We start from the raw sequence: 26,197 nt of genomic DNA, 5'->3' as shown, positions 1-26,197 counted from the left end.
TCTGATCCATATTAGGTATCGCTGAAACAGATGCATCTAACACTATGGATCGGATGGGTACAAATTGTCATTTGAGCATGCCAAGGCCTCTTGTTAAAAACCTACTGCTTTGATCTACATCTTTCTTGCTCATGTCTTTCGTCGAGGGTCTTATGCATTGGATATTATTATGTCACTACGTCACAGATCGGTGTAGGGGGAAAGGCTGGCTTGTGTGGGTGTTGCTTACGCATATGCGAATTGTTTTTTTTTTTTGCATGTACCTTTGGGACATTTTCCATATTATATGTATTGACCTCTTGCCATTGGTGGGTATTAGGCGTATTCAGGCCGAGGTTCACAGTGAAGAAACCGACATGCTAATGCGGCTGCTCGGTCCACTGCTCGCTATTTCTAACATCGTGAAATATGAAGGTGTGTTGCAAATTTGGTCACTACTAATTTTATATGTGGTACTATTTCAGCCTGGTATATAGCTGATTTTACAGAAATGAAATTCCGTTTACAATGATTTCCTTCCTCGTCTCTTTCTTCGATCCGTTTCATGCACATGTCAGATTTTTTGAGTGGGCGGTTGTTGCACTGAGTAGGCTTTCCCTTTTGTGCTGGCTATGTTGCAAACTATAGCGATGTCACACCCTCTTAGTGTGGTCGGTGTTGGCTCCACAGAGGGCAAGGGGCGGAGCTATATGTTTGTGTTCTTCCCACGTGTTGATTATAAATTGTCCCATGCGATACCTGCCACCAAGGGCGAGTCCGTTGTCGTGCTTGAGCTTAGATCATTGCTGAACTTCGGGAACTATTTTCGATCTCTGCTTCGTCTCTATGTTGGGATCATTTGGAGGTGGATTCATGAGCGACCTCGTGTGAGGGTCAAGTTTCGCTTATGTCATGTGAGTATCTGGATACGCTTGAGTCCACCATCGTGTCGGATGATTTGTGCGTGCTTGATGTTGTCGTGTCAGTGGTTCCTATTGGTGGTGTGGATGTGGCCGGTGCGTTGATGCCTCTTAGTTGATGAAAACTACACAAGAAATCCAATGAGTTTTATAATCTTCTTGAAAAATGAGTCGTTGGTCAGCCTGGTTTGGCAAGACAACCAACTGCCTCTTGAAGGAGAAACTAAACATGGAGAAATCAAAGAGGAACAGAAGCAAGAAGGGTGGCACCATCGAAAAGGCATTCATAATTGTCGTTGTGTGTGTGGCGGGGAGCTGTTTGTATCGGTTTTTGTTTTTCGTAAATTAATTGGCAACCATCTTCTTCTTAAATAATCGGTTAGGTTAAACAACCAAAATACACCAACAAACTCTGCATTTTACCATTGTGAGGCCATCCATCCCAGATCAGTGATTTTGCTTTCGCCCCACTGACATGTGGTCCCACCCCACACCACCCGGTGACGCACCGATCACCCATCCTATCCATCCGCCCACGCCCTCGCACGACCCGGATCGCGTCGCATATTCGCATTTTACCATTTTCAGCCCAGCGCCGCCCCCACGCACGCGCACACGCGACTCGCCAAAATGGCCGGCCAAACCCCCCGAAAAAACCTCGGGCTGGGCCGGTAGGCGCCTCTCCACGTCCCGAGCGCCCCAAACACGTCGAAACGTCCGCGTGGCGCGCCCCCACTGGCTCGCGCCCCGAGCCGGCGCCCGCCATTGGCCAGTGGCCGCAGGCCAGCGGCGCCAGCGTGGCACCCGCGCGTCAGCCTCAGGGCCCCTATTAAGCAGCGCCCCGGCGAAACCGATAGGGGAGGGAAGGGGTTCCGATCGGATCGGGGAAAAGGCTTCCACGAGCTCTCGTCTCGACTGCCGCCGCCGCCCGAGATGGCGATCCGCCGTGGGCCCTCCTGCGCCGCCCTCGCCCTGCTCGCGCTCGCCTCCGTCGCCGCGGTCTCCGCCGACGTCTTCTTCCAGGAGAAGTTCGAAGGTGAACCTCCCCGTCCGATCCGATCTCGAGTAGTGCTGTCTAGTGGTAGTTGAGCTGCTGGCGTTAGTAGGTTCCGATCCGTAATCTGTGGGGCTTGGCCGCATTTCGGTCCTTGCTGCGGGCTGTTAGGGATCTACAGCTGTCTGCTTCATGTTGAATTGTGTGCGAGTTTGCGCTTCGTTCTCCATTTTTGGCTGGTCGCTGCTGTGATCTAGAGGATCTGAATCTGACGCTAGGTTAAGCTGATGTCTTCTTCCATGACGTTAATGTGGCGACACATGATCTCGTAGCCTGGCTGATGCATGGCTTCGTGGGTTTTAGTACCGGCGAAACAAAGCCAATCTAGATTCATGGCTCGTTCTTCTTCGTGCTCCCATCTGTGAACTCTGTGTGCCCTAGTGTTACATGCGCATTTAGTGTTGATCAACGCTTTATGGCAATCACGTCGTTTCAGTTCGAGTGTTGTCACTCGCTACCTGTCATGATAGATCATGCCTGTTCCATATACAGTTTTTCGGATCTATAAATAGGACATACTAGAAACGGCATTGTTCTGTCAACCCATGTCAGCACTCTACAGAACCTGGGCAGTTAAATCTTACCTTAAATTTACCCTACTGGTTTGAGTAATGTTTACTGTATATCTGCTATTTTGGGCCGTTCTAAGTGGAACTTTGTTGTCTGATCAGATGGTTGGGAAAGCCGGTGGGTCAAGTCTGAGTGGAAGAAGGATGAGAACATGGCTGGTGAATGGAACCACACATCTGGAAAATGGCATGGAGATGCTGAGGACAAAGGTGAATTACCCAAACTTCTCTCCACCTCTTTCAGGAAAACTTGACTAGAGATTTTCTTTCTTGCGGTTTACTGATGAAGCCTTGATTCTTGATTCTCGATGTAGGTATCCAAACCTCAGAGGACTACAGGTTCTACGCCATCTCGGCGGAGTACCCTGAGTTCAGCAACAAGGACAAGACACTTGTGCTGCAGTTCACGGTGAAGCATGAGCAGAAGCTTGACTGCGGTGGTGGTTATGTCAAGTTGCTTGGAGGTGATGTTGACCAGAAGAAATTCGGTGGCGACACACCATACAGGTAGCTGTTCTCTTCTGTTCTTGTGCTGATGTGCCTGCTCTCTGCTTAATTTACTGAACTTGTACTTTTGTGCTACAGCATTATGTTTGGACCAGATATCTGTGGGTACAGCACCAAGAAGGTTCACACTATCCTTACTAAGGATGGCAAGAACCATTTGATCAAGAAGGACGTGCCTTGCGAGACCGATCAGCTGTCGCATGTGTACACTTTGATCATCCGCCCTGATGCCACATACAGCATTCTCATTGACAATGAAGAGAAGCAAACTGGAAGCATCTACGAGCACTGGGATATTCTTCCTCCCAAGGAAATCAAGGACCCAGAAGCTAAGAAGGTAAATTGTGGAGTTTGCTTGTAATTTTGTTGCTTGCTCTTTTTTCGATATCCATAGGCTGACGTGTTTTGTGATTGCAGCCAGAGGACTGGGATGACAAGGAGTACATTCCTGATCCCGAGGACGTCAAGCCAGAGGTAGATTTCTTTGTTTCTACAATGTTGATACCCGCATGAATTGATGAATAATGATGTGATCAGAACTAGCGCTTTGTATTAAAGCCACTTGCCACTTCTCAGTTAGCTATAAATTTATTTGCATTCTCTAGTAGAATTGCTCCTTTTTTGGCGCCTCGCACAGTGCGGTTAGAAATGATCACAATATCTTGTTTTTATGCAATATTTGAGTATATGACTCATGGTTGGTTATTTTCAGGGCTACGATGACATTCCCAAGGAAGTCACCGATCCTGATGCTAAGAAGGTACATGCGTAGCTTGATATGTCATTGTATGTCATATGATGTACACCAATGTGTTTTAACATTCCTTGCTGTGATTATTGCAGCCTGAAGATTGGGATGATGAGGAAGATGGTGAATGGACTGCCCCAACCATCCCCAACCCAGAGTACAAGGGCCCATGGAAGCAAAAGGTATGCCTGTTTTTTCTGTCAATTCAGAAACACTTTAATCAGCAATGCGTATTTTGATGTCTAATAAATTTTGTTTCATATGCCAGAAAATCAAGAACCCTAACTACCAGGGCAAATGGAAGGCACCTATGATTGCCAACCCAGGTATATTTTTACCTGGAACTGGACCTAGTATCTAGGATTTAACTTCTGATTATGAAATGTTTTGGGTAGTGAATTATATGACTCATGCTCTGACATCTTTATTGTGCTTCACAGACTTCAAGGATGATCCTTACATCTATGCTTTCGACAGCCTGAAGTACATCGGAATTGAGCTGTGGCAGGTCTGTTCTGATTGCCAAGTAACTCGTCAATTCTGTCAGGAAGACGGAACAAATAGTCATGCCTTTTCTTATGTCTGCAGGTTAAGTCAGGAACTTTGTTTGACAACATTCTCATCACTGATGATGCTGCCTTGGCCAAGACATTTGCTGAAGAGACCTGGGCCAAGCATAAGGAGGTATGGTGCATTTTACCTAGCATCATCTATCACCTTATCATTTGATTGTTGATCCAATATGTACTAATGGTGCTGAATCTTGCAACTTGCAGGCTGAGAAGGCTGCTTTTGACGCGGCTGAAAAGAAGAAGGAAGAGGAGGTAAATTCCCTGGCAGTATTAATGTTTGCCTAGTTAATTGCTGCATGGGTATCAGCTTCAGTATGATTAGCTTTGTTATGTTCCTGTTTATCAATCTTTGTGTTAGCGTGCATGCCATTTTACGTTCTCTCCCTCTTTCATGGCTGCTTTATTTCATAATTTCCTGCCCGTCCTGCGGAAGCTAAATTAAATCTGAACAGATTTAGGTCCTGTCCTGTCACTACCATTAGTCCTACATATATCCCCCACTTCAATAAATGCAACCATAGTATGACCAGAAGTCTAATTGATATCATCTGTTTCTGGTATATGTCTGTTGTGTTGTGCCTATGAATAGCAGCACGTCTTCTCTTTGGTTACTGGAACTCTTTCTCCTAAATTGTTGTTATTGCTACTATTAGACTTGTACTGTTTGGTGTGAGTGAGCTCGTTATTGATTGTCAATATTACCTGTTTGTTACCAGGATGCTTCCAAGGCTGGTGAGGACGATGATGACTTGGATGTAAGCTTTGGCCTGAATCCTAATGTTATTACCTCTCAGAACATTCTTGATTAGCTAGACCTAAACTTATCTGGTCTTTGTTGACAGGATGAGGATGCCGATGATGAGGACAAGGATGACAAGGCTGGGTCTGATGTCGAGTCTGATGACGAGAAGCACGTAAGTTGCTCCCTTCCTTTTGTTCATGCGTTTTCCGTTTTATAATTTGTTCTCCTGTTCTTGTTTCCTCACCCACCTTGCCTTGCAATTTGCTTTTGCAGGATGAGCTCTAGATGGATGGTGAGGATGAGAGGAGGCCGCCTGCCTTCGCGCCGGTGCCATGATTTATTAGTTGTCTCTCATTATGATGTTCCCCTTTTTGTGATCAGAAACTTGACAAGTTACTGTGTGTAGAAGAACAACATCACCGTGGGGTCTTTGTAGCGCTTTTGTAGTCCAATTTTTACCGGAAGGGAACTTTATAGTCGTTAAACGAGCAAAAAATAAAAAATCTTGCACTAGTCTTCATCCTTTGGTACTACGTACATGCTATGACCGAAACGTCAAGATGGTGCTTGGTCTAATGCTGTGTTGCGGTCTAGCATCATGTTCAGACTTGAGAGTCTGTTTTGCACTATGTAGATGCACCCCACGACGATGATAAGTAGCAAACCTGATTGATGTTCCACATTTCTCACTGGGACACACTACGCTTCAGCGAAATATTGCCAGGAGCAACCGAGTCTAGTCATTGATAAATTACACCGTGTCTTGCAAGATTTATATCTCTAATAGTGGCGATAACCAGGAGCAACCGAGCCAAGTCATTAATAAATGATACCGTTTCTTGCAAGATTTATATCTCTAATAGATGATGTAGATGCAAATATTTGTACTCCAGATTTGCTCTAGTAGATGTAAAAATAGCACTTGATGATGCAAATTTTGCTGTAGAGCATCAAGTGATAATTCGGAGCAAATGTAAGTTAATGGAAGCTTGCCACGAAGTCAAGAACACTCGAGCCATAGGGATCGATTTCTAGTCGCGTAGCTTCATAATAATTTTGCAAAGCTTCCGCATAATTTCCTTTGGATTGATATCTAAACAAAATGCAATAATTTCTAACATCATGTAAAATTCAATAAAATACTACACAATTTTTAAAATATGATTTTTTGGATGGACATCAACATATGTTCAAACATCCTGTAAAAACTAAAGTCACCTAGAAATGTCAGAATATTTGTTGAACACCCACAAAAATATTAGGATTGTTTTTATTTTTTTTATCTTTGACCCTTTTTTTGTGTGGAAGTTACTGTTTGTGCATTTGTGCTTGGGATTAGAGCAACACTTCCGAAGATCAAAGGACTATTTATGCCTCTTTCGTCCGCATCAGGACAGCATTGATCACAACCTAATCACAATGACGATAATTCATACTCACTGATCACAACTGAGGTTTCACCAATGGAAATCAGTGTCGTATATAATGTACCCATGTGAATGCGCCTCCCATTAGCAGACATCATCGTCGCCCCTATACATCCTACTGCTAGGATCTAGCATCACAAGAGCAAACTGTCAGTCAGCAATGGCTGGCATTCGCTCAATGATACCGGTCGAGCGAGAGGAATCATCGCAACCCCGTTGGTCCACGCCTCGCGGTTCAGCCATGGCAAGGCGAGCACATGCGCCTCTTCGAAACCTCTCAATGGAGTGTGCTGGACATCAATGAGTGTTCATATGCACAGGGCCCCTAGGTCTGGCACAGGTAATGCAGACTTGCGTTCCTTGACGGGTGCTGCCTGGACTTGTTCTTTCTTCTTTTGCTTCGCCTTCCCTTTCTGGCCCTTCCCTTGGCCACCGCCTTTGTTCCTGATGGCGTCAAGCAAACAGAGGCGAGCATTATCAGTGTTTTTATACTTTATTTACTCTCTCAATTCAACATTGTACAAAGAAAAAGCAGACATGCAGCGTGCAAGGAAACTGGTGATGTTTTTCTTTTCTACACGAAATTATCAGAAGAATGTTTGCCTATCTAAAAAAAAAGAGAATGTTTGCCATGGAAGAAACAGAAAAGAAGCTCACAAGCAGTAAAAAGACCAAGAGAGAATGGGAACATTCAGAAGTCATACTTTGGAGGTTCTCTTGACGGTACAGCCGTGGCTAAACTACAAGAAGCCTTGTGCTTCTTTGCAGATCCACAAGAGCACTCCTTCGTTTTTGAGTTTTCCTGTATAAAAGCACAAGGGGTAACTCTCATTATTATTAAACATAGTGGAAGAATGTGAGGCAGTTTAACATTGGGAACATTAGTCAAGAGATGTTCACATGGTAGTTACCTTCTTAGCATGTGGATTTTTGGATTTCTGAACCGCTTCATCTTTACTAGAACAACTTTCTTCTTCCTTGTGTTCAACCATTTGGTCCTCGTTCTGGGATGTGCTAAGCTTAAGCTCATCTCCTACGGAATATACAAACTCTGATCATCCAGGAAATATGCACAGTAAACGAACGAGTCAGAACATCCCAATGCGATAAAAGAATAAATCCTACAATTCCTACATGCGAGATTTCTGGAGACCTGATACTATTGTACCTAGTGTACTGAATTTTCCTTCATCTTACTATTTACTTGGTAAAATATATTCTTTCCTTAACAGTTTGAAATCAATTTAGAGAACCAAACCTTAGTTGAACAAGGATGGTAACTCAGATAGAAGCTAAAAGTGTTGACGTTCACTTTCGTAAGTATTTATTCAAGGTCTACACAACAACAGCCCTTCTCAGATATCACCTAAACATCTATTACCTTGCCAGAAGTTGTCTTCACAACAACCAGCAATTCACCAAAAAATAGCAATTTTTACCCCAAGTCTATAGTGCAACATTTCTGGTTATCACATACAACTCTTAGTACAGATCTACCAATTATATGAATGTTAACTAACATATGAAAAAGGCATGCAGAACAGCAAAGTAGCCTATACTTTGGCAAAAACCCATGAATGATTGAGCATTCCCAACTATCTTTTGACAGTATTGTGTTCACAATTATTCTAGAAAAGGAGTGTTTTCTTCATAATAAGCAGCAGATGGTTACGTGAAGCACACACCCAGAACATCTAGATTGTGATAGCACCAATCAGCTTACTACCTAGTACTTACAAATCATCCACAGTATTAAAACCTTTGGAAATTTCAGGTGTGAATAAGAAATGCTGACACAACATTAAGTGAACTGGACTAAGAACACTGGATTTTTTTTCCAGCAAAAAGCTAAGAACACTGGAACAGGACTTCACTCTAAAAACTGCATTTGTAACCAAAATAGTGATTTTTTATAGGAAAATTTATGAGTTCTAAGTCTTTGGAAAAGATGGGGATATCAATCACTAGAAGCCACCCCAAGTCCAATATGGTGATCCAGATCAAGATCCCAAATGGGTTAGATAGTGGCATTACGATGTAAAACTGTTGTGAAGACAGAGGCCATATTTATTAGTACTTCAGAGTAGTTCAAGGCTTACCATTTCCCGCATAGTCCATATAAGGATCTCCATCCACATTATCAGAACTCATTGCAAATCGCTCGGCTATCATGTACGCAATAGCAGAATCAACATCGCCATCCAATTGACCCAAAACCTGCAAGACAATTACTAATGACGTCCAAAGATAATGATTGCTAACAATCACAGAAAGCAAGTGCAGAAATGCAATGCAATAATGGCAATTAATCATAAAATTCATACATGTCCAACTGCAGCAACACTAGAACATCCAGTGCCAGCCATGACCAGTTTAACCGATGTATCATCATAGGCCGCCGCATGTCGCTCGGCTATCATGTACTCAATAGCAGAATCGATGTCGCCATCCATTTCACCCAAAACCTGCAAAAGAATTATTAATGCCATCCAAAGATAATGACTGTTAACAATCAACGTAAATCAAGTGCACACATGCAGTGCAATATTCAAAGTTAATCATGCAATCCATACATGTTGAACAGCAGCAACATTAGAACAGCCAGTTCCGGCCATGACCATTTTAACTGATGTATCATCATAGGCTGATCTGTTTGAAGATTTCTTCGAGTCTTTCGCTTTCGTTTGAGCATTGTTGCTCGTGCTGGCTACATTGGAATCTGTCTGCAATTGAATAATAAAAAACATAAATCGACCACAGTAAGTAAACGCATAGTCAGTGGTCCCCAAAGACAACAGTAGTCCATTGTTCTCCCAGAACAGAGCAGAATAGAACAGAACTGTTAACAATTTTTGCAGTAGAAGACCTTGATAACAACTGGCATTGCAGGACCTTGGCATGGATCTTCAGTAAGCCTGACACTATTGTAGTGCTCACCGTGATGATAAGATCTGCATTCAAACAAATTAGATGGTACATGAGAACTATGCCCACTACGAGCAATAATAACAGTTTAGTTACATAATCACATAATATCTTAACTTACAAGTGAACCATATTGCTAGCTTCACGACCAGAAAAGTTGTTTATGTACCACCGCGGTGAGTTAAGCTGTAAAACAAACAGTAATGATACAGGTGTTAATCAAAAGTTATATTACGGATATAAAACTATCATCCATTGAAGAGTATCAAAGGGCATAAAGGTAGCACACCAATCTTATACAAACTGTAAAATCTTATATTGTATAAATCATAGGGATCAGAAAGGCAATCTTGCACTGAAAATTACCATGTGGATGCAGATGTTTCTTCCCGTGACAAGAGATCCCGCCTGCAACTCCATATTGCCGGCCCAAGTCCCATCCTTCATCATGGAGTCACAGTAGTGATCGAACGGCACATCGTCCTCGATGAAGGGCTCAAACTCCTCGCGGTGTTCCTACAAGTTGGACACAACAAGGATCATCAGAAAGTGTCATAGCCCTGTGCACAGTATTCAGCATCACGCCTAATTACCCCACCATGAAATCCTAACTGACATTGCAATTTGGAAGTAGTAACTTGCTACAGTACACACAAAGAGTCGTCTGACTGCATATATACCACGATGTAGTGCGCAACCATCTCCCGGTACTTCATGTGCTGCCCCTCGTCGCCCTCCAGCTGGTCGCCCATCGCCCTGCAGACTACGATGAGTAGTCATATAACTCAAAGGACAGCAGGCCTAAACCTGAAGCCATCTTTCCTCAAGATGAAAGAGAATCTGAAGAAAACCTGAAGAAGCAGTTGCCGTCGGCGGTGACCTCGACTATCTTGAGCCCGAAGGAGCCCAGCTGCGCCCTGAACTCCGACATGTCGGCCTTCTTCCCCATCTTCTTCTCCTGCGGAGCAAAAAGAACCAAAGGCGGCCTGAGTCCTCCGGCCCCGGGAAATCGGTCAAGAAGTCGGAAGCCACGCATCGGTCGATCGGGGCGTGGTACGTTACCGCTGCGTCCCGCTGCTTCGGCTTGCGGGGCTTGGACGCCGCCGCCGCCTTCTTCTTGCCCTGGGCCATGGAGGGCCGCTTGCGTGGAGCCTGCACGGAGAGGAATCGGCGGGTGCGGCGGCCGGCGGGAGGGGGGGGCTACTGAAGTCCGCCGGAGACGACAGAGAGAGGAGATCGGAGGGGGAAAAGATCAGCCCGGGCCGCCTCATGGGCTTAAATATTGGCCGAGGAAGACCCGAAGTGTTTACAGAGGCCTGACGTGTTGGGCTGGGCCGGGCTACCATTTCACCCAGATCATGTCTGCCATGGGCCGTGGGATTAGGTCGCGCGCCGCCGGCAGAAACCCCACCCTCCTCCTCCTCCCACCGGAGCGGCCAGCTCGAGCTCTCCTTCCTCGTCGGCGCCGTCCTCCTCCCCCGCTCCCTTCTACTGGAGCAGCGCGGAGCGGAGATCCATCCGGTTGCCTGAGCCCTTTTGTTGTAAGGAAGCCCTAGCTCTGCCTGGCTCGCCGTTCGTTTCGGTTCCTTTCTACGCGCCAAGATTTCTGCGCCAGATTTGATTCCGCCGGCCCTGATGCTACGCGCATGAATCCGTGGTGGTGTTGCTGTAAAATTTGAGCCATTTTCTTCTGCAGGAAAGCGTAGGAGAGGCCAGGGTGGCACGAAATGGCAGCATTCCTCAGGTCCAAGTGTTCGTCAGGTACCGAAACTTCTGAGCCTTCTTTTCAAAGTCTTGCTACTTGAACCACCTTAGTCAGTCCGAACTTGTCATTCGTAGCAGTTACTTGGTATTGTAGCAGGCAAGAGTCGGTTAATATGGAATTCGACCGAACACGCATCTTCGCCGCGTGTCATGTTTTTGTGTTATCGGTTTCACCAATCTTTGCAAAGATCAAAATTGCTAACATGCAATCTGTGATTGGCGGCATTGGGGCGAGAAGAACATGCTATGTTAAAACCTTGGAGAAAAATCATGAGTACAAGTTAAACCTTTGCCTGAATGCTCTGCTACTCGAGCCTTAGCCACTCCAAACTTCATACTTTGTGTATTGCCTAAAAAGAAGATTAAACAACTATAACTTAAATGCTTATAGGGATGTCATATGTGGTGATTATGGTTAACTCTATAACTTGAATGCTTAAACAACTCTCTATAAGAAAATGACTGGTGTCCTCACTCTAAGAAAAATGATCAGGCGGGAGTATCAGGGAAGCCCGTATCTCTAGTTGAATCTTCTCTCTGGATTCCTTTGAAATGTGACAAGTTGCTTTTGTCCTGTGATGCTTAGGAAAATAACATGATGCAAATACTTTTCTTGGTCTATGTAGTTGGGCGTGCTATGATGGGAAGCCTTGGAAACAATCTGTACGGGGGCACTACCTCGTCTATTGAAACGGTGACAAGACCATCTCGTTCTGATGCTGTCTGCCAGGTATTGCTGCTTCCTTCAAACTACAAATGCTTGATTTGTCAGTAATAAGAACCAACATTGGCCTGTTTTAAGTCATGTGGTACCTCTTTGTCATGAGCACTCAAAAGTTCCATACATTTTGTATATCTTCTATTGCTCCAATGATATCGATGATCCGGTATTAGCTAGGAAGTTTGTTAAATCGTTGAATAACTTGTGTTACTATTGCTGCCAAGATCTGGGGATTTTCTTTGGTTGCCTTAATTGTCTACAATTGGGTTATACGCTAGATTCCTATGACCTGCTGAACTCCATTCTTTGGGCTTTTCTTCATGCGGCATTCTCTAAGCATTTTTCTTTGCTCTGTTTTTGTAAACTGGAAGAGGGCCATAATGTAAGAGTTCGAAATGATGCAAAACTAACAGGGTAATTGCTCGAAGTGAAGTAATGCATAATTTTCTTGAGGTGCTTGTTTATCTAGTCACAGATGTTTTCCAAGTAGAGAGTGGTGGTAACATGTGTTCTTGTTCTGGTTTCAGCAAATTAGAACTTTCATCCAGATGAGAACAAACCTCAAGGTGGTGGACAACTCGGGGGCCAAGCGGGTTATGTGCATACAGTCCCTTAGGGGGAAGAAAGGAGCGAGGCTCGGGGACATGATCATCGGTTCTGTCAAGGAAGCGCAGCCTCGTGGCAAGGTCAAGAAAGGAGACGTGGTCTACGGGGTGGTCGTCCGTGCCGCCATGAAGAAGGGGCGCAGCGACGGTAGCGAGGTCCAGTTCGACGACAATGCGATCGTCATCGTGAACAACAAGGGTGAGCTGATTGGCACCCGCGTCTTTGGTCCCGTCCCCCATGAGCTCAGGAAGAAGAAGCATCTCAAGATCCTGGCACTGGCTGAGCACATAGTTTGAGATTTCTATCTGTTTACCTGTATCTAGCTGTTAGTTCCGCGAAAATGGACATCTCTAGGATTGTACCTGAGATGTTTTGGTTCTCTATTGCTACTCTATTCTACCTTTGCTTTGGTTATTTCTATTTGCCAATAATCTCTGTTCTCTGATGGAATCATAGTGAGCTGTTGACAAACCAGACAAGGATATGTGTACTTGGTCTCCACATTATATCCTTATGTTCAACTATGTTCATCTAAAAGAACGTAGTTTGAGATATCTATCTGCTTCATTTTATATCCCTGTTAGTTCCGCAGAATGAAATGGGCATCTCCAAGGTTGTTCATGGGATGTTTTGGTTGTCTTGCTGTTAGTGTAGGCCTGTATGCCTAATCTATGCAGAGTAGGTGCTCTATTTAACAGTACGGGATGTCCCCGCATAACTTCTTGAAGTATTTCCCATACAATGGGTTCTTTTTCCCAAATTTTCCTTTTAGCAATCCTTACATTTCCATCTTTGCTTTGGCCATTTGTAGTTTGCAATAATATCTATTCCAAAAAGAAGAGAGGATGTACTGTAGTGAGTACTTTTAGTCTGCTCTTTTGTATTCAGCAATTACATTGCATGGCATCTTACATTATTTTTATCGTTAAACATCAAATTATATTTCCACATTCTTCTGTTGTGATATATAAACGTTTGGATTATATCCACCTTAACTTTTATTTCTTATTTATGTTTAATTTTGTAGATAGATAGACAAATTTTCTAGGATAGATGAACATTTTTCTACTTTTCACTTCAAAATATTTATTTTATTCTTGTTTTCAGTTATATCTTTTTTTAAAATCATTCGGGGTGGGGGTGGGGGGGGGGTGGTTAAATACATGAATATTTCTTAGTGAATTGCACAAATATGAAATATATATTTTTGGAACACTGTCACATTTAAAAAAAACATGAATACCTTGCTTAAGGCATACCAATAATATTCTCTTTCAACATAGAAGAACATACATGAGCAATTTTTTAGGAATGCATGGACATCTTATTTTTGTTATATATGTTTTTTTGCAACACATGGATATTTTATGTACAATTATTTTAGAAATACATGAAGGTTTTTTTTTCTAAAATACTTGAATATTTATTTTAATATACATGAATGTTATATTTTGTGGAGATGCTAATATATCCCCCCCCCCCCCCCCCACACACAAAAAACATTTCTATCATAAAATTGGTAAAAAAGTATTTTTGACATATGCAAAGAAAAATTGTGTGTGTTATTGTTTTGGGGTAATTGTATCACCTTTTAAAACTTTTTTTAGAGATCATTTATTACTTTTTTTAGGGATAGATCCCTTTTTAGTAAAAGAGAAAATTGTACGAAATCACTAATTAAGGAGTGCTCGTTGCAAAGAACACTTCACTTTCCCAGGTCGCGACAAGTGGCGTACATGCAGCGCGCCACTTGTTGCAACCTGGGAGTTTTCCCTTTTTTCGTAGATTCGTTTATTCAAAACGTTTTATCTCTTAAACCGTGCGTCCAAAATCTCGAACCGTTTTCATCATTGGATTCCTCGCGTCGAGATCTTCAAAACTAGATTCCATGTTGATAGGTTTTGTCGAACTTTTTTTTCACGAAAAAAAACGGACGAAAAAAACCAGGCGAAAAAACCGAACCGGGAGCACGGTTTTTTTCCCTTTCCGAAAGAGGCACGCCCGTGCCTCTCGCGAAATCACAACCGTGCCTCTCGTGGAAGCAAAACCATGACTCTCGTATAAGGAAAAAACAGAAAATATGTTTTTTTTTTCGTTTTCGAGAGGCACGACCGTGACTCTCGTGAAAGAAAAAAAACAAAAAACGCGTATTTTTTCCCTTTCCAAGAGGCACGGCCGTGACTTTCGCGTAAGCACAACCATGCCTCTCGCAGAAGCAAAACCGTGACTCTCACGAAAGAAAAAAAACAGAAAACACGTTTTGTTTTTCCCTTTCCGAGAGGCACGGCCGTGACTCTCGCAAAAGCACAACCGTGCCTCTCGCGGAAGAAAAACCGTGACTCTCGCAAAAGAAAAAAAAACAGAAAACGCGTTTTTTCGTTTTTGAAAGGCACGGCCGTGACTCTCGATAAAGCACAACCGTGCCTCTCGCGAAAGAAAAACCGTGACTTTTGCGAAAGGGGAAAAAAGAAAACGCGTTTTTTCGCGCAAATTTTTTTTTTTCGAATTTTTTTTGATCGAAAAGCTAAGAAAGACCGGGGAAAAACCAAAACGTCGAAAAAACCCAGGAAAAACCCATTTAAAAAGCTGAAAACGCGTGTGAAAAAAAAACAAAATCCGAAGGGAGCGTCCAGAGCGCGACACGTGGCGAATGGCTGAGAGCGCGCCAAGTGGCGCTGATCGTTGCGAGGCTTCCGAAGGAGTGCTCGTTAACTAGTTGCTCCCAAAATTGTATCACTTATTTTTTTTTGTTGAGGGCTAAGTGTATCACTTAATAAGCCTTAAACTAAAGTTCCGGCCCATGTAGAAGTGCAGCAGGCGAGGCGGCCTATCGTTCAGTGCTAGCGGCCGAATAGGAGCGCCCTGTTGCGCCCTAAAAAAAGGAGCACCCTCCTGGAGTTAATTGCATGTTGGTACCACACTTCACCTACTTACGAGTCAGTACCGCTACTCGTGCATGTCGCAGTTCAGTACCAACTCAGGGCCTAAGTGGTGCATAACGGACTGACAGCCGTATAAGTGAGTATTGACCGCGTATCCGACAGGTCGGGCCCACATGTCAGGTGACACGCTGGCCGAATCGGCGCGTGGACGGGTCGCTGACTCGGACGAGTCCGACCTAACGGGCTAGGTCGAACTGAGCCGCCGGTTCGAACCCTAACTCTCGTTCCCCTCTCCCTCTCCTCCCCGTGCTCCTCCGTGTCAATTGAAAGAGCAATCATGCCCTTAAATTATGTTTTGATGTTGATGACAATGTACATGTTGGGGGCCTAACAATGTTTGTCAAGTAAATCTCAGGTGTTAGCCCCCGGGTCATCGAAGTGTGTGGATCAAGAGCATACAGAGTGATTTTACTCAAGGATGAAGCATAAAAGTTGATTACATATTTTGTTTTCTTGAGTATAGGATCCCGCACTATTAAGAGGGGATCGATTGGGATAGTTAAAAGCTTGCTCTTGCCACCAAATACCCATGCCACATTTACTCATGACAAAATCTTCATGGCTCTGTTTCTGGGCTGCCGGATGTCCGGGCTTAAGGCCGGATGTCCGGACATCACGCCGCATGTTTGGGCCTCCCGCCGGATATCCGGGCCAGCCATTCCAGAATGCATTTTTGTGCAGCGCCGCGGCCGGATGTCTGGCCCTCTACGCCGGATGTCCGGGCTCCCCGTACTCCCCGGATGTCCGGGCTGTGCTATCCAGGAGCTGCTGTGTTTCGATAAAACACGTCGGATGTCCGGGCTCCTTGCCAGATATCCGGGCATTGCTGTCCAGAAGATGTCTTTATGCTGGGCGGCGCGCCGGATGTCCGGGCACCTGCCGGATGTCCGGGCTTGTGCCCCGGATGTCCGGCCCCTCTGTTCTCGCAACGTATCATGCCGGATGTCCGGCTCCTTAGCCCGGATGTCCGGCCTGCTCACTCAGTTACACTGCAACGGCCATATTCAAGCTCACACTATATATAGCCCCTCTTCTCCATAGGAGAGGGTTGACCATTCACTCTTGAACAAACCCTAGAACACATCTCACTCTCTCTCATACACCTCCACACCAAATCTTCGATCCCCAAGGGATTTGAGAGCACTTGAGAGAAGTTGTCCACTCAAGTGATAGATCCACTCCTTCTCCATCTTTGCACCAAAGGAATTTGTGTTTGAGCAAGTATTGAGCTTTTCCCCATCGATCTTGTTACTCTTGGAGGTTGGAGACTCCTAGGCGGTAGGAGTCTTTCGGAGAGGAATCGATCTTTGTGATTACCCCCGGATAAGTTTGTGAGGGTTTGGAGACCACCCCAAGGTCTACCACTAGTGGTTGAGAAACGCCTTCGTGGTGTTGTCTCAAAGGGAGAATAGGGTGAGCCTTCGTGGCGTTGGTGTGCCTTCGTGGCAACATCCACCTCTCTAACGGTGATGTAGCTTCCCTCCAAGGAAGTGAACATCGGCATACATCCTCGTCTCCCGGAGTTGCGGTTATCCCTAACCCTAACTCTCTACTTGTGGTTACTTGTCTCTTAAGCACTTACTTCATCACTTTGTATTTGCCTAGTTCCTACTCGTGTTACCTGCTTAGTACTTAGTACTTCACTTGCAATTGTTAGGCTCACTTTCACATTCCGCATTATTGCCTAAAATTGCTAAGTAACAATTAAAATTTGTAGTTGTACCTATTCACCCCCCCTCTAGGTCCATCTCGATCCTTTCAATTGGTATCAGAGCCTCGTGCTCTATTCTTGTGGCTTAACCGCCCTAGAGCGAGATGAACCCCGATGGGACTCCCCTTGTTGTAGATCCGAAGGATAAAGGCGAGGCTTCTTCTGAAGTCAAGACCTTTACTTCTGAGGATCTAGAACGGGCCCTTGCTAAGCAAAAGGAGGAGCATGATGCTTCTGTCGAGGCCTTGGTCCAAATGAGGATAGCCAGATTGTCCACGGTGCTTGCACCACTTTCGGGTGGTGCGGCCTCGAGGCCAACTGTGCCTACTCCGTCACTTGGTCAACAACCTCCTAGCAATGAACACTCTAGTGTTCCTTGGCTTTATGCAAGACCCCAAGTTGAGAAACCAAAATATAACTCTCAAGGCAAACCTCCTTTACTTGATGCCACTTCCGATTTTGCTTTGTGGAGAGTTGCTATGCAGGATCATCTTCGATATGGAAACGATGAGATGCTAGAGATCTTGGAGTATGGTTACCATGTGGTTGATCCAAAGAATCCTACACCAAGAGAAATTTATGACAAGAATCTCAATGACACTGCAATCATGTGTATAAGGAGAGGTATGGTTGAAAAGCAAAGGAGACCTTTCATACACATCACAAGTGCCAAGGAATTATGGGAAAGTATTATAATATCCAAGACCGGTACCTCCACCCTCCGGAGTGCTCAATATGAAATTGCCAAGGGATAATTGCAAAACTTTTGTATGGAGAAAGGTGAAACTCCAAATCAACTCCTTGAGCGTCTCATGACTCTCACCGCTGATATTGAGTCGTGTGAGTGTGACAAGACACAAGATGGATTTAACATGACTAAGCGATTCCTTGTGGACAAGTTGCTCCATGCTCTTGCTCCATATCACCATCAGATGGTATGGGACATAAGACAACACCATGCCTTCAAGGAAATGACTACAGATGACATCATATCCACTTTCCAACTATTTGAAGAGTCAAAGGAAAATGCTACAAAACATCTTGCCATGCATGGTACTCCATCGTCGAAGATCAATCTTGCATTGAAGGCCAAGCATGTATGTGAAGATGAGCAAAGTGAAGAAGAAGATGATGATGATGAAGAAGATGGTGATGAGGTTGAATCCGATGAGGCCCTTCATATGAAGACATGGCTCTCTTTGTCAAGAAGTTTAGCGCGGGAAAATTCAAGGGTAGGTTTCAAAAGAAGAAAGTAAGAAAATGCTACAACTGTGAAGAAACCAACCACTTCTCCAACGAGTGCCCTTATGAGAAGAGAGAAGATAAACCAAGGTTTCCCAAGACCTTTCCCAAGAAGAAGCTACCAAATCCTTTGAACTCCAAGCTCAAGAAGAGAGATGGGAAAGCAATGGTTGCTCAAGAAGAATCTGATCCAGATGATGTTAGTGGTGTTGCCGGAGTTGCTCAAGATTCTCAAAACACATTGAGGCTAGTCAACAAGAGTGGTGAAGTTGTCACCTACAACTACATGAAAGATTACAAGGGCAACGCTCACAAGTGCCTCATAGCGAAGGCCGTGGTAGAAGATGGAGAGGACCAACACTCTCCTGACAAGGTCAAGGTAACCCCACGATCAAACCCTCCTCTTTTCACTCCTACTTCTAGTGATGAGTATCTTGATGCGGAGGATAGTTATGAGGATGATGATATAAACGATCCTATGCTTGCTAAATTAAATACGTTCATGTGCTCCCTTAAAGGAAAGAAGCTCACTATGTTTCGTATGCTTATGGAGATGGTGAGTAAGCACACCATTTCCATTAAGGAACTCGAAACCCTCGTCACCGAGGAAAAGGAAAAATATGAAATCCTTGAGCGGAAAGTCCAATATGAGGAAGCACGCAATGATGAACTATGCTTAAAAATTGGTGCAAACATTGATGTTCATACTAGGGATCTTGCCTCCTTGAAAAAGGCTATCAACTCTTGCGAAGAGTTGATGAATGATAAAAGTAAGCTCGTAAAGTCTAATGCTTCTCTCTCTAAGGATTGTGAGCTCCTATCCGTGTCCCTCAAGACCAAGGAAGAAGAGCTCACCCTCCTTATAAAGAGTTTTGAGACACTCAAGCTTACTTATCTTGAAACTCTAGCCAAGGCTTACTCTTCTCCTATTATCAATGTTGATGCTTGTACTACTAACTCTAGTAGTGATCTAGCGTCTATTCTTGAGGAGAATCGCTTTCTCAAAGCTCAAATTGAGAAAGGACTCATGACATGTGCTCAAGGGAAAAAGAACCTTAATGAGGTGTTGAGCCAACACAATGAGGTGTTTGCCAAAGAGGGACTCGGGTTTGACCCAAGCACAAGCAAGAAGAAGACGTCCTCTCAAAAGTGCACCACTCCTTTAAAAGAAACTTTTGTACGTGAAGGGCACAAGGAGAAAGGTAAAGTTGTTAGTGGGAAGGCCACAAGGGGCATGCCTACTCTCAACAAGCCAAAAGTGTTCATGCCTCCATCCTATGTACTTCGTAAGACTAAGGATGGAGAAGTTTTTGCTAAGTTTGCTGGTCCTCGAAATGCATTTCGGTTTTATGCTATTTGGGTCCCTAAGACCCTTGTGACTAACCTGAGAGGTCCCATTGCAAAATGGGTGCCTCTAACCAAGCCATAATTGTGTGTAGGTCGCTTTCTCCGGTGGAGTAAAATGGGTGATTGACAGTGGATGTACCAATCATATGACCAGAGATAGCAAGTTGCTCTACGATTTCATGGAAGCTATTCAACCATTTATGAGCATTATGTTTGGTGGAGGTTCAAAAGGACAGGTACTCGGATTGGGCAAAGTGGCCATCACAAATGACATGTCTCTTGCAAATGTGATGCTTGTCCAATCCCTCAAATACCATTTGCTTTCTGTTCGCCAATTGGCTTCTGTTGGTTATGATACACTTTTTGGACTAACGGATGTGAAAGTCTTTAAGAGAGATACTCTTGAAGTGGCCTTTGTTGGAGAGTTGGATGGCAACCTTTACACGGTTGATTTCTCGAAAGAGAGCACATTCCATGCAACTTGTCTAATGGCCAAGGCCGACAAGGGATGGCTATGGCATCGCCGGCTAGCCCATGTCGGCATGAGAAATCTTCAAGATCTCTTAAAGGGTAATCACATCCTTGGACTAACAAATGTCTCTTTTGAGAAAGATCGTGTGTGTAGTGCGTGCATAGCCGGGAAGCAACATCAATCAAAGCACCCATCCAAGAATATTGTGTCTACTTCAAGGCCGTTGGAGCTCCTTCATGTGGATCTCTTTGGGCCCCCTTCGTGGGATAGTCTTGGTGGGAAAAAGTATGGACTTGTCATTGTGGATGATTACTCAAGATACACATGGGTGTTTTTCCTCAAGTCCAAAGACGAGACGAAGATCACCTTCATTGATTTTGCCAAGCAAGCACAACGCAAGTTTGACAAAGAAATCATGGCAATAAGAAGTGATAATGGTTCCGAGTTCAAGAATTACACCTTGGAAGGATTTCTTAGTGATGAAGGGATTGAGCATCAATATTCAGCTCCATACACTCCCCAACAAAATGGTGTTGCAGGAAGGAAGAACCACACCCTTGTGGAGATGGCAAGGTCCATGTTGGATGAATACAATTCGCCACATAGTTTTTGGGCCGAGGCCGTCAACACTGCATGTCATGCATCAAATCGGCTCTTCCTCCGCAAGATATTGGAAAAGACTCCATATGAGCTCCTAACCGGGAACAAGCCAAATGTCAAGTACTTTCGTGTATTTGGGTGTAAATGCTTCATCCTCAACAAAAGAGAGCGGTTAGGAAAATTTCAATCTAAAACTATTGAGGGCATATTTGTTGGCTATGGATCAAACTCTCACGCCAATAGAGTCTACAACAAATCCAATGGATGTGTTGTAGAAACTTGTGACGTGGTGTTTGATGAATTTAATGGCTCCCATGGGGAGCAAGTTGATCTAAGTGATGTAGGTGAAGAAGATTCTTCTCAAGATATCTTGACGATGGGTGTTGGTGCACTTCTTCCAATGGAACAAGACCCTCATGATGATGAAGAAGAAGATGAAGGCCTCACACACCATCAAACTTCTTCCACACACATACCACCACAAGCCCCTACTACTCAATCAATGCCCATAGTCCAAGTACAAGATGATGATCAAGTTCCTCTTCATGATAATCATCAAGAACAAGATCATCCTCAAGGGCAAGAACAAGAAAGTGCAATCATTGACAATGAACCTCAACAAATGCAAGAAGAAGAAGAAGAAGATTTTCCACCACACATTAATGATCCATATGTTGAGGACGTGGATGATGGACATGAAGTTGAACCTCGCGAAACCTTAACCTCCATCATGCCTCGAGTGGCCGGTCGTGTTGATGTTGATAAAATCCTCACCGGCATATCGGAAGGTAGAGTCACTCGTAAACAATTGACAAACTTTTGTGCTCACTTCTCTTTTGTGTCTAGTGTTGAGCCTCTCAAGGTACAAGATGCGTTGATAGACAACGATTGGCTCATTGCTATGCAAGAAGAGTTGAATAGTTTTGAGCGCAATCAAGTGTGGTCATTAGTCAAGAGGCCAACTACGGAACACAACGTCATTGGAACAAAGTGGATTTTCAAGAACAAGCAAGATGAGAATGGCGTAATCATCCGCAACAAGGCAAGGTTAGTGGCACAAGGGTACTCACAAGTTGAAGGTTTGGACTTTGGTGAGACCTTTGCCCCCGTTGCCCGTCTTGAATCCATTCGCATCTTACTTGCTTATGCTGCTTTCAATGGCTTTACATTACATCAAATGGATGTGAAGAGTGCTTTCCTTAACGGTCCTCTACAAGAAGAAGTATATGTATCACAACCACCTGGGTTCGTTGACCCCGATCACAAAGACTATGTGTATAAACTTCATAAGGCTTTGTATGGCCTCAAACAAGCACCTCGTGCTTGGTATGATCATCTTAAGAAGTTTCTACTCGATGATGGTTTTGTGAGAGGGGTGATCGATCCCACTCTTTTCACTAAGAGGGACAAAGGTGATTTGATCTTATGCCAAATCTATGTAGATGATATCATTTTTGGTTCTCCTAACATTCATTTATGCAAGAAGTTTGCGGTATCAATGACCAAGAATTTTGAAATGTCACTCAATGCGGATTTGAAGTTCTTCCTCGGCTTTCAAATTCAACAATTCCAAGAAGGAATTTTCTTGTCTCAAGCCAAATACCTCAAGGATATCCTAGCAAAATTTGGCATGACTGATGCTAGCCCATGTAAGACACCCATGCCAACCAAAATTGTACTCACTGAAGACTCAAACGGTATCCCCTTTGACCCATCTAAATACCGCTCTATGATTGGTTCATTGCTTTATCTTTGTGCATCTAGACCAGACATCATGTTTACTGTATGCATGTGTGCTAGATTTCAAGCTTCCCCTAGGGAAAGTCATCATAAGGCGGTTAAGCATATTCTTAGATACCTTGTTCACACCCCAAAGTTGGGTCTATGGTACCCCAAGGATGCTAAGTTTGATCTCATTGGGTACACGGATGCGGATTGGGCTGGAGACAAAGTGGATCGTAAGTCCACCTCCGGTGCTTGTCAATTTCTTGGACGCTCCTTGGTAAGTTGGTCCTCGAAGAAGCAAAATTGTGTTGCTCTCTCCACAGCCGAAGCTGAATATATTGCAACCGCCAGTTGTGCAACTCAGTTATTATGGATGAGGCAAACTTTGAAGGATTACGGTATCACCTATAGACATGTGCCCCTTCTATGTGATAATGAAAGTGCCATTAATATTGCTGAGAACCCCAAAGATCATACCCGCACCAAGCACATTGACATTAGGTACCACTTCTTGAGAGATCATGTGGAGAAGGGTGATATTGACATTGCTCATGTTGGTACAGATATGCAACTTGCAGATATTTTCACCAAGCCATTGGATGAAGCAAGGTTTTGTCAACTTAGGCGTGAACTTGGTATCTTGGAGCTTGACAACATTATGTGAAATCTAGTACCCATTCATACTTAAACTTAATGTCTTGTCTTGATGTAGGCATATATTTAGGGGGAGACACTCAATTCATGAGTACTCTCACCTTACATAATGCATAAATAGAACAAACACTCTCAAAGTTATCCTAGTTTTCAACCTAGGGTACTTTAACATGATGGACTCGTGACCATGTGCTCAAAGTTTACATCTTTGCGGTACTATGTTCCATATGCTCAAACATGGTGACCTCGGTCACCGCTTGTACAATGCTTGTATGGACCTTTCTTTCTTAAATAATGTGTGGTTTGTTAATGCATCTTAGTATGGCCTTAGATGTCTCAGGTTCTCTCTCTTATTAGTCTCATGTAAACTCCTTGGCGGAGTCTATATACACTTATACTTGTTGGCCCCTCCCTCTTTCACATCCTTCCCTTGCCCCTAGTCTCTATTCAGTGGCCGGACATCCGGGTTTCAACCGGACATCCGGGCCCTGGGAAAACCCTTGCCACTCAAAACGATCACCAACCATTTACAGTGGCCGGACATCCGGGCCTCGGCCGGACATCCGGGCCCTGTACCCATGCTGCTGACTTCCTCACGCCGGATATCCGGGGTTACTCCCGGATGTCCGGCCCATTGGCGCTGTTTCTTCTGCTCTGTTTTTCCACTCGCCGGATATCCGGGCCTAGCCCCGGATGTCCGGCCCGTCGCCCGCAGTCGCATATACCTGCGGAGGGGTGTGGGATTTGGGGGCAGTTCCTCACTTACTTCGTCCCTCTCCTCATCTCCCCTCACAGCCGCCGCCGCCGGGCCATCACTCCGGTGCTGCCCCGGTCATCTCCACCGACCTCCGGCCCCGATCTCCTGCTCACAGACACTTCTCCTCCCGATCTATGATTCTATCCAATCCATTTCTTGGGTTGTGGTGTGAATCTCTCGGGAGGGGCCGGTGTGTTGTGAGATTCACCGCCGGAGTTTCTCATGGCACGAACCAAGAACTGCGGCCCGAATCGCCCCGAGCCTTCTTCCAGGGGTATGGATGCTATCTCTACTCCAGTCTTCTTGAATGATGACCGACAGTTCTTAGGGTTTCATTCTCTCATACAAATCTTGTCATCTCTATCTTGCTAGTGTTTTGGTGTCTCTTGCCTAAACCTAGAAATCTTCCTATGTACGTGTTGGCTTCGTCTCATCGGAATCTATTCGTTGTCCACTCCAGTTGATTGTCGGCAAGGCTCAACCGACTCCGATGAGCATGCTCAGCCTAAGAAGAAGAAGACCACCACCAAGAGGAAGAAGCGGGCACCATCCACAAGTCCGTCGGCCTCGGATCCAGATGATGCGGACTATGTTGGCGAAGAAGAGGATGACAGTGCACCAAGACAGTCTGTTGGACAGTCCAAGCCCGGTACTCGGAGGGCACCGGTGCCTCAAGTTCGTGGCTCTGCGATGCCCATTGTGCATGGTCGTCGCATCTCCATGGAGCTTCCTGACAGTAGAGGTCGCCCCATTCACGACTTCACAACTGTGGGTGCGGGACAATACCTTCGTTTTCGTCGGGATGTCAATCAATATGAGATGGTGGCTGATGCCGAAGATCCTCGGTTCCGGACTCGTATGCAGCAGGACCTCTATTCCAGTTTCGTCCATGGGCGTGGCCTTGCTTCTCACTCATATGTGGATCTCAACTTTCTGCGTGATAATCCTGCCATGTTCCCTAACAATCCGGTCCAGATCATTGAGGATATGACTCTTGCTTCCGCAATGACTTTCAAGTGTGATTGGAGTGAAGCTGCCATTCTACAGTTCTATGCTACCTGTTTCTTTGGTCCGGATAACACTCTCACTTGGATGACCGATGACACTACACTGAGCATCACCTATGACAGGTTTGTTCAGATTTTGGGTCTCTCCGGTGTTGGTCACTGCATCCACAGTATGGATCCAGAGTACAAGCCCAAAGGGATTGATGCTTGCATGGCACTTGTAAAACCTCCATCTCAGCTCACTGACGAAGAAAAAGAATATCCAGTCAATGAGGTTTCCATTTTCCGTGCTCCCTTCTACATCCTCTATCAGTGTGTGCTTCGCACTCTCTACCCTAAGAAGGGAGATCGCTCGAGGGCACGCAACTATTGCATTGACTTGATGGTTCGTATGCATGACAAACCTACCGAGCCTCTAGACACAGCCAATTTCATTTGGCATGAGATCCGTCTCTGCAGTTTCATTCAGACACGCTAGTTCCCTCATGCTCCATTTATTCAGGCTATAATTGATCACACTGCTCCCTTCGAAGTGGTTAAGACAGCTGTGCACTCCATTTGGAAGCCCCCTCCTCATATGCGCGTGGTAGCTGTTGCTCCTACTCAGCCTAGGAGGTCTGCTAGTGGGAAGACAGCTGCTCCTACTCAGCCCACTGGTTCTCTATTCCATCTTCATCGTCTGCCCCTCGTGGATGCCTTGCCTCGTTCTTCGGCAAGGCTTAGTCTGCTATCATGAAGGCAATCACCTTCAACTGTCAGCAAAATCATGATGTTCAGAAGCGCCTCATCATCTCCAAGAATCAGCTCAAGCAGCGCCTCCATGACCGTGGCAGCCCCGTGAGTGAGGATGATCCTCTTCTCGTGGCTCCATCCACTTCCACCTTCGGATTCCCATCTCGCGCTGACTACCCCGAGTTCTTCGCTGATGATGATGACATCCGCCAGGAGTGACCCAGCCCGTTTTCCCCTCTTTTTCCTTGTTGATGTCAAAGGGGGAGAAGTAGTATCTTAGTATGGTCATGCTATTTGTGTTAATGTGCTACCCTTATCATGGGAAACTATGTTATGAGTTGGCTATTTGTGTTACTGTGCTACCACTGGATCTTGATCATGTGAACCTATATGTTATTATCTTGTGGTTATGAATTATATTGTGGCTATGAAATGTTTTTAGTTCTAGTCTATGAGTTATTATGGTTTCATATG

The 26,197-nt window shown here is 44.7% G+C and overlaps 3 protein-coding genes across 5 annotated transcripts; 2 read left to right on the top strand and 1 right to left on the bottom strand.

Moving 5' to 3' along the window:
* The first annotated feature begins 1,728 nt into the window (after window positions 1-1,728).
* On the top strand, window positions 1,729-5,604 carry LOC125540233 (calreticulin). The gene is made up of 14 exons (XM_048703811.1): window positions 1,729-1,935; window positions 2,625-2,732; window positions 2,837-3,029; window positions 3,108-3,366; window positions 3,447-3,503; window positions 3,742-3,789; window positions 3,873-3,959; window positions 4,046-4,103; window positions 4,218-4,285; window positions 4,366-4,461; window positions 4,554-4,601; window positions 5,066-5,104; window positions 5,192-5,263; window positions 5,365-5,604. The coding sequence occupies exons 1-14, from the start codon at window positions 1,833-1,835 to the stop codon at window positions 5,374-5,376; spliced, it is 1,248 nt and encodes a 415-aa protein (XP_048559768.1). The 5' UTR covers window positions 1,729-1,832; the 3' UTR covers window positions 5,377-5,604.
* Window positions 5,605-6,490: 886 nt separating this feature from the next.
* LOC125540232 (OVARIAN TUMOR DOMAIN-containing deubiquitinating enzyme 7) lies at window positions 6,491-10,704 on the bottom strand. 3 transcript variants are annotated; one of them, XM_048703808.1, is made up of 12 exons: window positions 10,506-10,704; window positions 10,295-10,401; window positions 10,124-10,199; window positions 9,810-9,959; window positions 9,565-9,629; window positions 9,385-9,469; window positions 9,092-9,241; window positions 8,843-8,983; window positions 8,618-8,735; window positions 7,430-7,569; window positions 7,223-7,320; window positions 6,491-6,962 (listed from the first exon to the last, which is right to left on the bottom strand). In XM_048703808.1, the coding sequence occupies exons 1-12, from the start codon at window positions 10,572-10,574 to the stop codon at window positions 6,827-6,829; spliced, it is 1,335 nt and encodes a 444-aa protein (XP_048559765.1). In that variant the 5' UTR covers window positions 10,575-10,704; the 3' UTR covers window positions 6,491-6,826. The 3 variants fall into 3 exon arrangements, with proteins under 3 accessions (XP_048559765.1, XP_048559766.1, XP_048559767.1); XM_048703809.1 differs by having other exon boundaries at window positions 7,430-7,551; XM_048703810.1 differs by having other exon boundaries at window positions 10,124-10,206; window positions 10,506-10,686.
* A 106-nt stretch (window positions 10,705-10,810) lies between these two features.
* Window positions 10,811-13,090, top strand: LOC125540234 (50S ribosomal protein HLP, mitochondrial-like). Its single transcript, XM_048703812.1, has 4 exons — window positions 10,811-10,984; window positions 11,140-11,204; window positions 11,834-11,937; window positions 12,456-13,090. Exons 2-4 carry the CDS (start codon window positions 11,171-11,173, stop codon window positions 12,828-12,830), a joined length of 513 nt encoding a protein of 170 aa, XP_048559769.1. The 5' UTR covers window positions 10,811-10,984; window positions 11,140-11,170; the 3' UTR covers window positions 12,831-13,090.
* Window positions 13,091-26,197: the final 13,107 nt, after the last annotated feature.

Source organism: Triticum urartu, chromosome 2 (assembly GCF_003073215.2).
Source record: "Triticum urartu cultivar G1812 chromosome 2, Tu2.1, whole genome shotgun sequence".
NCBI classification, from domain to species: domain Eukaryota; kingdom Viridiplantae; phylum Streptophyta; class Magnoliopsida; order Poales; family Poaceae; genus Triticum; species Triticum urartu.
Note: the sequence above shows the minus strand (reverse complement) of the source record. Positions and strands in the feature narration are given on the sequence as shown.